This window comes from Pagrus major, chromosome 10 (assembly GCF_040436345.1).
Source record: "Pagrus major chromosome 10, Pma_NU_1.0".
Lineage (NCBI taxonomy): Eukaryota > Metazoa > Chordata > Actinopteri > Spariformes > Sparidae > Pagrus > Pagrus major.
In genome coordinates, this window is record NC_133224.1 from 21,801,514 (window position 1) to 21,813,821 (window position 12,308).

General features: G+C 39.4%; 1 protein-coding gene across 1 annotated transcript; it reads right to left on the bottom strand.

Annotated features, from left to right (window-relative positions):
- Positions 1-10,547: 10,547 nt before the first annotated feature.
- hmx4 (H6 family homeobox 4) lies at positions 10,548-11,568 on the bottom strand. Its single transcript, XM_073474502.1, has 2 exons — positions 11,370-11,568; positions 10,548-11,098 (listed from the first exon to the last, which is right to left on the bottom strand). The coding sequence occupies exons 1-2, from the start codon at positions 11,566-11,568 to the stop codon at positions 10,548-10,550; spliced, it is 750 nt and encodes a 249-aa protein (XP_073330603.1).
- Between the last annotated feature and the right edge of the window lie 740 nt (positions 11,569-12,308).

The window sequence follows — 12,308 nt, forward strand, 5'->3', positions numbered from 1 at the left end:
CTGAGATGAAGTAACTAGTATTATTGAATAAAGGTTTTAGTAAAATCACTGATAGTGTCATAAAGTTACATCACTTCACTGTAATGCAGCCTTTAAAACCAGGAAAAAAATTATGCCATATGGTGATATACCCAGTATCTCAGACGGTATATGATCTCATATCACCATCGTGATATATATCATGTATATTGCCCAGCCCTACACTGCAGTAGTTTTTAAGAAGAAAAGTGGTTTTATGCTTTTCATTAAATTTTGTTTTTTCTTGTGGGACCTTCAATAGTTTAACCGAAGTGTCAACCTCAGGGGCTGAAAAATGAAGCAAATGTGGAAGTGCCAAAAACTGCAGTACCTCAAATGGCCACTTAAGGCTCCAAAAGCGAGTCAATCCCCATAGACCTGCATATTAAAATGCCCAATGTAACAGCAGAAATAAACATGTTTACAGCCTGGTAGAAAAAAATATTTTGCCCTTCATGAGAGCAATATAGGTGGTGAACGTTTATACAATGCACTCATTTAAATTATATTAAGGCTTAAAAGTATGGATAATGAAGGGCCTCAGCAACAAGGCCTGGCGTGTTGGAGCTGAGGCAACCAGGCCTCGTGCATCATGAGACTTCATTCATGTTTCATAAAGTCTATAGTTGTGTTTTGAAGGCAGAACTTTTTTTAAGTGTAAATGCTCACAGCTCATAGACGTACGCAACCTGTAAATGTGAGACACGAGCAGCCACTTATGGAAAATGTCACGAGAAAAAAAAACAATTTGGACATTTTCACAACACAGTTAATTTTTTCCACATATCAGTGATCATTTCCAGGGAAGAAATGTACATTTTCACATGTGAATTAGAATTTCCACATTTGAAAACAAATTTAAAATCATGTAAAATTGGAGCACAAATTAAAAGCAAGGTTGTCATTTTCATATCTCATCGGGTGCACTGTCCTGGTCCTGAGCAGAAAAAGGTTTTATTGAGCGACTGATAACTTGCTAATGATCAGAGTGATAATCCCCCAGGATGACTAAGAAACTGATACGTCTGCATTCACACAAAATGTGCACATGTACAAGCGCCCATACAGACACATTTATTCCTGTGCAGACCTACACAGACTCTGTGCCTCCCAGTTACATGTCAGTGGCGGTAGCTTCTTCCCAATTCTGTCGATAGGCTTCCATTAAGAGGGGGTAGGCTGTCAAAGCAACCTGTGACCTCCTCTCACCCCCTTGGAGCCCACTGGCCTGTGATGTCCGTATCAATATGAATTTCAGCCCTTTGCGCCCATCAGCCGCAATTCCCAGTGTCCATTAGTCTCAAGTATCTGTTTCCTCCAACTTGTACTATTGATTTCGGTGTGTCTTTTTGTAACAGAGCATGTTCACTGATCTTAAAGATGGGGACAGCTTGATAGGCCGGGTAAACTCTCATCTCAGACATTGAAGTTCCTCCATATTCTACTCCATTAAAAGTTTTTTTTATGACTTCTGTCACTCTGAATGGCACTACCAGTCTTATCACTGCTAATACTTGTCTTACAGCTGTGTAAAACAGTGGAAATCTGATCCAGGATCAGATGACATGAAGCTCAAAGTTGGTCAGACCAGTGCCCTCGAAGGTCAGGGCTTTTCATCACAGAGGCCACAATGAAGTGACCTGTTGTTGCTGACACAGGAGGACGTGACGGCAAACATGGGGCTCAATATGTTCTTACATCCCTGGAGGCGTAGTTTTTCAAACAGTCGCCTGCATCTGTCACTGATAAGTGTCACACTGGTCTGATATTTATTTATTGGGGATACCAGCCTGTTTCAATCAGTACTGATCAAAGCAGTAACAGACTTTTACAAAGAAAGCCTTAATGCCCTAATTCAAGCCTGAATAAGGGCATACAAAATACAAACATAAATGCAAGTATAGGATCCCTGCAATGCTTTGGTCCTCCCACTGCTTCCTCCCCACTGTGTGTTCAACATTTCCAAAGTGTGAAGAGCATATGCTGACATTTGGTTGCTCCTCACTGCAGTGGCGTATTTGCCACTAGGGGGCCTTCGGGGATGAGATGAGAGACTCCTTTACACAGTAGACCGGCTCCTGAGAGAGGAAGATGGCTGACCTTTGGCTTTATTTATGTCGTCGCCACTCATGCAGGACCTTTTCATCAGATACTGTCATTGTAATCCCTCAGCCCCCATTCAATTTGCAGAGGCACTCTGTCACTGCAGACCACTAAAGTCGACGAAATTAATGGATCAATAAGCCCTCTGAAAGCCTGGCGGGAGGGTCCAGATCCCTCTGGTTGCTATCAAGTTACCAGTCATAATGAATGGGGTGTTGTTTATGTTGTAAAGTGCACCGTCAATGAGTCCTTTGGACAAACCACCCTCTTAGACAGGACTTTGTATACCACTGAAGAGTGTTCAGTAACGAGCTACAAGAAACTGTAAAGTTCAAATATGGACAAATGGTGGCCATTTTTTAACAATGCACCCATTATAAAGGGATTAAAAGTTGTTATTGTCTTTATTAATGATTTTATAAAAACAACTTATGCGGTGCCAGGTTGTGAAAAACCACTTAACTGGTGTTCATCCTCCTGCAAAACATTTAAAGCTCCAGACATGATGACCTATGGTTTAACCCCTTTATTAATGGCTTAATAACATTTACGACATCGTACTTAAAGGCTCACAACAAAGTAAAAAAACACATAAGAATGTATTTACTGGATGATTACTAAGATTTATGAGGATAAAGACCCGCCAAAGGGATTTTTAATAGCTTATTGCTGACCTACAGTATACCGTATAGCATAAATAAAAACCATTAGTTACAACTCATAGACCATTTATAAAGGCTGACTTTGTGGTTCTTTACGATTAAGTAAAAAAAAAGGTAAAAAACATAATCTGTATTATTCGTTTGTTTTAGTATAAATTGATTAATTATAATTTAAAACTATGCAAATGCAATAGCTTTGCATGACATAAAAGACTATAAAAACAGAGCTAAGAGGAGAGTGAGTGTTGGACTTAAATTCATCAAGTGACACAAACGCATCTCCAAATAATTGTTAATGTTGCTCTGTGTCTGCTGGATGTATTAACATTGAATGTAAAACGTGGACGGAGCTTTCCAACGCTGATATGCCTTAACCCTGCATTCTTTCTAATGGGGAGCGTGGGGCGACTCCACTGGGGTCAAAAAGAAGTCCAATTGTATGTAAGCTTATGAGAAAATGACCCTACTTTTCACTTGAAACAGTCTCCTAATGACTTTATGATCTCAAATCATTAGTTTCAAGTCTTATTAATACAGCGTGATGATCCTCCCCAGCTTCGCCCTTGTGTCCAAATATGGTCACTTCTGGCTAAAAACAACTAAAATTGCAACTCAAGGCTATAAAACAATAGTCCTCAAACCAGTGGTAGGTTTATACTTATCTGTAACTATTCACCATTAAAAACCTACTTAAAGCAACATTATATAACTTTTTTACCTTAAAAGAACAGCTTCAAAATCACTTTGATGACACAGCGACTTCGAATAGAATGAGAGGTGTCTCTTTCGCAGCCACTCCGCCCCCCATCACTTGTTTCTACACTAGGAACTTGGTAAATGGACTTAGATTTCTACAGCACTTTTCCAGCCTACTGACCGCTCAAAGAGCTTTACAACTCTTGTCACATTCACCCATTCACACACACATTCATACACTGATGGCAGAGGCTGCCATGCAAGTTGCCAACTGCTCACCAGGAGCAATTTGGGGTTCAGTATCTTACTCCTGGATACTTCAACATGCAGCGACTTTCCGATCACTGGACGACCCGCTCTACCTCCTGAGCTACAGCCACCCTCTCAACGTCAGTGAGAGGGTAGGATCACAGCATTACATACATATTTACTTCAACATACAAGTTTTCAACACATGACATTGTTATGATGTAATGAGTTTTGTTTGTAGTTGGCACCTACATTACATCTGACAAACTGTTACAGACCTGCGATTTATATTTACGAGAATGGTGTAGCACTCAGAAACTATGGGGCGTGCCAAATCACACAAAATGCCAATATCTACATAATTTTGCTTTAAAGTTGGTGATGTGGATGATTCAGTGCAGTTTTAGGATTCAGAGTCAAACATTTGTTTGTTCATACACCTCTGCACCAGGGTTTATAAATTGACAAACTGCTGATGTGGTAGAGAAGCTGTATCGCTCTTGGTTTTACGGTTACATTGATATTATCATATTGATGTTTTTTTCAATTGTCTACTGTATTCTGCAACTTTAAAAATACTGATTACTGTCAAGTTTTTTTTGCCAACTCTCTACTATTTATTATCTCTGCCAAAAGTGGACCTAAAAAAACCAAAAAAAAAAAAACCCCAAAAAAACATTTGCAGTATTTTACAGCTCAGTTCTGATCCATCATGCTAGGAAAATTAAACATCACAGTTTGTGGCTGCTCCAGATCTTGCCTGCCTCCAGGCAAGTCTAACGGTAATTGGTTGTAATTATAAATCCCATCTGAGAATGCACAAAGAATGCTTGCGGCGAAACGGGCCTGTTTTGGCGCCAAGTGGTGTGAACATGGATTAATGGCTCTTTATCTGGGTTATTAAACAACTATTCAGACGTTTGAGTCTAGTTACGAACAAGGCCAGCGGTGAATGATTTGATATGGAAATCTCAATCAAAGTTGTCACTCTGGGTTAAGGAGATGAAATGAGATATGACAACATGTCAACCTCTTTGAGGCGAAGACAAGATGATGATCCTTTTAGCTAACACACACACATGCACGACTGTAGAACACAGAATAAAATGTAGTACCGATGTACACTCTGTGTGTTTTGGATGTGATTTAAAACGACTTCACATGGACGTTTAAACACAGCACTGGTGGTAAACGAAGCCATAGCAGTCGGGTCACATCTCTATATTTGCATGCTAATGGCATGAATGAAACTCCCACCGCAATCATTCAGTGGAACCACATTATCACTTGCAATTCGGGGATCAATCATTTCAAACAATAGCACTCAGCATTCATACATTTAACCCAGAATGGAAACCATGTGCTGTGTGGGTTACTGATGGTCAAACTGGAGGAACGCGCTGACAGCTCTGGATGGCCTTGAGGTGCACATCAGCCCGGAATAACTCTGCCGAACTCGCAGCTCTATTTCTTTGTACGAAAACGGTCTTTGTTGCCACTGTTGGCAGTAAGTCAATCGCGTGTATTAAACTACCCCGCATTGCCCGCCAGTCATCGATAGCCCTAAATGACTGCATATGGAGTCTTGGCTTTGGGCGTCTTTTTGATCAGGTTGAGATTTTAATGGATTTTTCCTCGCCTCTGACAGATGAGGTGGGTGGGGGGTGGGTGGAGGTGGGGGTTGCAGCCCGGCCTGAGACAGACTGCAGGCAGCCGGTGGGGTCACTTGAACCTTGTGGTTGCAGAGCAGAGTGCTGAGACACAAAGAGCCAACGCTGCGCTCACAAGTGTCCGACAGCGGGAGAGTCAGGAAGTCTGGCGACTGTAAACCCCACCCGACCTGACCCCTCCCACCCTCACCACCACCCTCATCTCAGACACTCCAAGACACGCCAAGTGGGCACTTCTGCACACAGACCTGGACTAATACGCTTGTGAGGACATTTGTATTGACTTACGTAGATTCTCTGCAGACTTGCACTAATTATAACCATAACCCCGTCATTAATCTACAGAAGGTATCATTTTTACATTAACGGTATAATCTGTCATCCAAATGTAAACAAAAGTGTGATCTCACCGCTACAAAACAAAGAAATGAAAGACAAAAACTAAAAAAATCTGAATGATCAGTGTTTCATTAGTGTTTTGTGTTTTATTGATTATTAGTGTTGCATCATTAACACTGGCGTAAAATAAGCTTATATTTTGAATTAAGGTCACATAAGAAAACACACAAAATGGTGATTTCCTGTCAACTTTATAATACACAGGTAATTATTCTTCGTCGAAAAAAATTACAGATTGGGCCTTTAACTCTAAAAACAAATGTTATGGACTATATCATTTTTTTAGAGCTTTGGAAGTTTGTACATTTTAAGTCTACACACACACACGCACACTCACACACTCACACACTCACACACTCTCTCTCTCTCTTTGAGTCCATAGTTGTTTTTTGTTTTGGGCAAACTTGCAAATAGAACAGAAACCTTCAGTTTTATGTTTTAGGTAAATGTTAAAAAAAATACAACTATTACACACACTTGGTGCTTGTATGCTTAACTTTTCAAACTGGAACATTTAGATCTTTTTCGTGTAAAATATTGTGCAAGTTTCTGCACTAATTAGAAATTTACATTCCCGAAATCTAAACATTTCCAATTATTTTACAGAGTTTACAGATACATATGTTATTGTGCAACCTCATAAAACTAATATTGTAGGTAAAAATTAAATTTCCAGGCTGACGGGAATGACTTCGACTTGGCCGACAACTTATTTTGTCCCCACAACATGATAAATATAAACTGCATATACTCACAAATCTTCTACTTTCTATGAGGTTTAGAGCTTTAAGGAAAAAAAACTGTACACTGCATTATATTGTCACCATGTTTCTAAATACATGGTGAACTCATAACACATATCATTATTGTAATCACCAATCTGAAGTGACAGTATACTGCTATATATTACTTCTCTATATACACCATTATGTACTAATAGGTTGTAAGTTATAGATAAATGTCCTCTATTATTTGGTGTAATTAATGCTGTTAATCTAAATGTTGTCCGAGTTGGATTATTGACATTTTTAGTGGACCTCTGTCAGTCTGTCTGACAAAAACACACTAAGATATAAACCACTAACCAACTAACTGTAGAGTTAAAGGCTTAGAGGGATCTGCAATGTTTTACACTTGGTACAATGCCACTAAATACGTTAAAAATTAAAATAGTGCTGCTAATAATTATGGAAAAATATAGATATGTTTGCGATTCTGTGTGTTAAAAGGGAAAACTTTAGTTTAAAGTATTTATTATACTTTGATTTGTTAAAAGGAATGAGTTATTCCTTTATTTCCTTTCTTCCTTTTTGCATTTTAGACACAAACATGTTCCAAAAACTGTCTCTTAACTTGACAACTCATTCCCTTCATCACTGTCCTTTGTGGGGAATAATGAGATACAGTACAACTCAACATGCACAGCAAAGGTAGACAGGAATTTAGTGGAGAAAACAACAGATTTGCAGGCAGACTAAGTGGTTGAGTGAACAGGTTAACAGTGACGGGGCCTTGAATGGCTGTGACAGGGAGAAAGCAGTGAGAGGCTCCAGCACTGAAGGGGGAAGTGACCCGGAAACGGTGTGTGTAAGTGCAGCTTGCTGGGCCCTTTAGGAAAAATCTCTCCAGAAGCACTGATGCAAGTCCACCTAAATACACATTTCTCTTATTTCTCTCGCTCTTTCTGAAGAGATGCATTACTCAGCGACACTCGTGCACACTCATGCACTCTAACGGCAAAGAAAAACAGTGTGTGTGTGTGAGTGAGGGGGAGGGACCTCTGACTGTGTTTATCACCTACGGACATGAAACAAAAACTTCCAGTGAGCAGATTTTCAGCACTTTAGTGAGGAGTTCTTTAAAATTTAAGAGCGTCTCGTGACTTAGTGACGTATGAACGATGAGTCACGATGCCATGGCTTTTCAGTATCCTGCTCTTGGTGTCTTTGACTCCGCTTTTAGCAACGAGTCTTGGCTCCGATTTGCTTTTGAGGTGTGAGAATGTACATCTTGCAACACAACGCTGATGAGATTGATCACAGCTGAGTACTCGGTGTGTAATCATGTAGCAGCTTTCTGTTTTTCTACGACAACAAAGAAGAATTTCTCGAACTAATTTGTCACTTATTTGCTTCAACAGTACAAAACACTTGTGAGAGGGGTCTCAAAGATTCTGATATTTAATTATAAAATACTTTTTGTCAACCTCACATTAAACTTAACATTTCCAAGCAGTTTCCAAACTTTTTCCTATAGTCTGACCTCTCTGACAAATTAAGTACATGCACAACTTTACAACTTCAGGAATACATTTTTGGCTTTTTTTCTTTTATGTGATGTTTTCATGACTTTTCCAGTACAAAGCAAATGTTAAACTTATGTGTTTTCTTTCTTTTTTAGCAATTTGTTGGGAACACTTAATAACAATCATTAAAAAATAGTAAATTTAAAGTTTTAATTAAACTCCAGTTGACAGTTGTTTGACTGTTAACAAACAAATTCTTTATAAAACATTTATAATGCTTTTGTAAAAGTATATAAACATTAGTTCTAACTTTATAATGGCCTTCCAAATACAGTATAATGTTTTATATCAACTTTGCAATAAATAATTGCTTAATAAAGTGAAGTAATTATTGACTAAAGTTTAATTAACTATAAATTTAACATTTATTAATGATGGTTATTATCAAGTGTCTGCAAATTGTATTGTTTAAGTTTAATACCTTCATAAGAGCAGTAGCTCGGGGTGTGATGGGAACTTTTTGTGACTGTAATATATAGTTTAAAATCTCCGCCATGTTTCTTTCTCCCCTCTCTTTAATGCACTAATGAATAACTAACATTAGTCATTGGATGATCTTAAGTTTAACCAAACCTTAATATATACTGTTGGCCTATACATTTTTTATGTCACGTTAGTGTAGGGGACTGGATGTTCTTATAGCATCACAAACATTAATCAAACTGATACAGTACATTTACTACATTCTGTTAATAAACAAAGTCATAAGTTAACAAATCTGGTCATTTTGGCAGTTTACTGTTTTTTTCTTTTTGTGTCACAATTTGAAGCTCAAATTACCACAAAAAACAACCTCTGTTGTCTTTATAGTAGTTTATCTCAGCTCAACCTATTTGTTTTTAGCAGAAATGGCGTCAGTGTTAAGAAATGATGATGAACATGGACGTCAAAGGTTTTTCTCCTTTTGTATACAGCGATTCTACAGGATTTCACCTCACGCTGGTCGCTGAAATTCTTACAACAATCCAAAATGTGTTTACTGGATGTGATTTATATATTTTGTAGCATTTTAGTTTAGGTTAAATACAAGTTTTACAGTTGTATTAATATTAATAACAGTCTTCTGCAGTTTGAAATATTCTGATAAATAGTAATACCAATGAAAAAAAAAAGCTTTCTTCAGCCCCTCTAAATCAGTCTGAACAAAGTTTTGCCAAATGGTTTCAACAGAGTGTGAGGATAAGGCCTTGGATAGCCTGGAGCCTTTCAAGAGACAAATGATCCCCAAACCCTTCAGTTTTCAAGTTTTTGATTTTTTTAAAAAACTCTTTAGACCACTGTGTAGTTTTTGTTTGTTTTTTGGTGCAAACTAACACTAAAGAATCAGAAAAGGGGCAGACTGTAAAGTTTCTGTACAACTTGTAAAAGTGAAAATGTAGGTGACACTGTGATGATGCTCAAGATTATCAAACTTTTTAGAGCTCTGTGTTCATATAAACAATTACAAATTAAAGAGGATAACTGAATGAAAAAATACAGGGAAGGGAAATATTGGTGTGAATGACTTTCTAAATTCAAACTGTGTAGTGATAATAATAATAATAATATTTTTTGTATTTTCTTCTTCTGCTCATCTCGGTCCCGTGTCCTGCCTACAGATCAGAGTTGTCACCATCATTGATCACCCCGTCTTTGCCTCTGAAGCGGAAACATGTAAAAACTCACTTTGTTATTGCCCATGGTGAGAGATTTCAAAATATTCTAAAATAACAAGAATTTCCTTTTTAATTTAAGCTCCAAATGCACAAAATAAAAATAAAAACACAGAATGAAACACGGTGACTAATCAGATGTTGAAATTTGTTCCACCGTCTTCTGTCGGAATATGAGTGGAGTCAAAAACACTGATAAAATTGCAAATATTACACTTTTTATTGCAAAATTCGTCATAGTTCATGATATACTTACTGTATTCACAGTCTGTCATATGAAAGGTCAAGTGGAAACAAGCGATTGGCCTAATAATAATAATAATAATAATAATAATAATAATAATAATAATAGCCTAATAATAAGGCAATATAAATTGCTCCACAGAAACTCATTTAAAAAAAGACAAGAGTTACAAATAAACAAAAAAACACTCAGGAGATGAGAGAAAACAAATATTACTGCGGGGTTACATGTTGGTGCAGCATCCCTCCGAGAGAAAACATGAGCGTACATTCATTCAGATGACATGACTGCGCCAAATAAAACTGCAGAGGAACTTTAATGCATGCACATAAACTTTCTATTTAGTATCAGCACCAGAAAATAATAATAATAATAATAATAATAATAATAATAATAAGGACGAAAAGTGTCACATGCATGTCTTGGATTAGTTGATATGTTGACATCAAAGTTGGGAGATTTTTTTTATAAAGTAAAAAAATAAAAATAAAAAACAGAACAGAGCTGACTGTGTCCACATCCCAAACAGAGGAGGAAAAAAACATATCGTCAGTCTGCGTCAAACAGGCCGAAATATTTGCCAGTGTTGGAGAAGTAGATGTAAGGCGCAGCGTTCGCGGTCGGGTACACGACAGGGAAAGGCATGGGTAACAAACATCCTCCCAGCAGGCTGCTGCTGTCTTTGTAAAAAGTCGGTAATTGCACGTTTTTTCCCGCCTCCGAGAGGTGCTCGGCGGCCAGCGGCCCCTCCATGTCCGTGGATAGCTGTCTCTTCAGCTTGTTGCGCCGGTTCTGGAACCAGATTTTCACCTGGGTCTCAGTGAGCTGCAGGGAGCTGGCGAGGCACGCTCTCTCCGAGCTGCTCAGATACCTCTTCATGTCAAAAGTGGCCTCCAGCTGGAATATCTGTCTCTTGGAGAAGATGGTGCGCGTTTTCTTCTTCACCATGGCTTTGTCAGTGTCCGCGGTGACCTGCTGCTGCTGCTGCTCGGACGCGTCCTCGGCGGTGTGCGCACTTTGCGCTCCGGGACAGGAGCCAGCGCTCAGCGGCGGCGTGTCCTCCCCGCGGTCCACACGGTGCGCGCTGGGCTTCGTTTGCGCTGTGAATGAAGCGACAAAACGTGCTTTGATGCAGCGGTAAAGGCACACTCACACTTGAAGAAGAAGCTGCACAATAACTGATGTTGCCTGATTTATAAATAAACCCAGTCCGCCTTCATTTTTATGAAAAACTATCAGTTTGTTGCTTTTGCGCATCATTCTACCTTTAAGCTGCTCTCTGAGCCTCAGCCTGTCTTTTCTTTATAAAATGTAGCTATAAACTTTCTTAATCTCTTGCTTTATCTGTATTCTTATTAAATTCCCAGTTACCTGTCTCGTCCGACCCGCTGTCGCGCCTCCTCCGGACGTCCCACAGCTCATCACACCGCGCTTGGAAATCCTTCTTCTGCTCCTTGGAGCCGTCCAGGTCTCCGCCGTCCCGCCGCTTCAGGTTGAGGATGTTGTCGATGGTGAACGTCAAAGAAGCGCTCCGACTCGGGGCGTCCTCTTTGCTCATGTTCCCCGGCATTTCATCCGCTCCTCCGAGAATCCCGAAAACACCGGCGCGCCTCCGGACGCTCCGAGCACCATTGCTCCTCGGCCGCGACTATCAGTCGGCGCAGGAGGAGCCGGCGCGACGTCCTTCACCGACCCGGAAGACTGCGGTTTAGCAGCTTGTGATTGGTGAAGGTTGTGGGGCAGATGAGGGCGGGATGCAGATTTACGTCTGGCTGCCATATTGTAGCTTTAAACACTTTTTTTTCCTGTCATCGACATTCATGCCTGCTCCTTGAAAACTGAGCTCCTTTGAACTCCCTTTAACTTTCAGCATCACTGTGGGGTTTGTTTCATACTCAGAGTGGGCCATGAGATGTCAAAGACTGATATATTGTTGGTTTTTGTGCCACATTCACATGACAGCTTGACAACTCTCTAACTACTGAGGGCATGAGAGTCACAGGACCTAAAGAGAAATGTTGCGTTCAGGGGCCATGAGCTTAACAACACTGACTTTCTCCAGCAGACTGATGTATCTGTTGTGACTGATCTGCTGTAAACTTGATCCTCTCTTTAATCCAACTTCAACACAACCTTAAAGCATATACAGGCTACATTTCTTACATGTGACAAAAGAGGAAACCACAACACAATCTGTGCATACATTTTATTCACACGTGAACATTATCAGTGTACAAAAGTCTGTATTAAAATCCTCTTAAATAAAAAACTGTGTCCAAGAATATATAGCTAATAACGTGCTCACGGCTA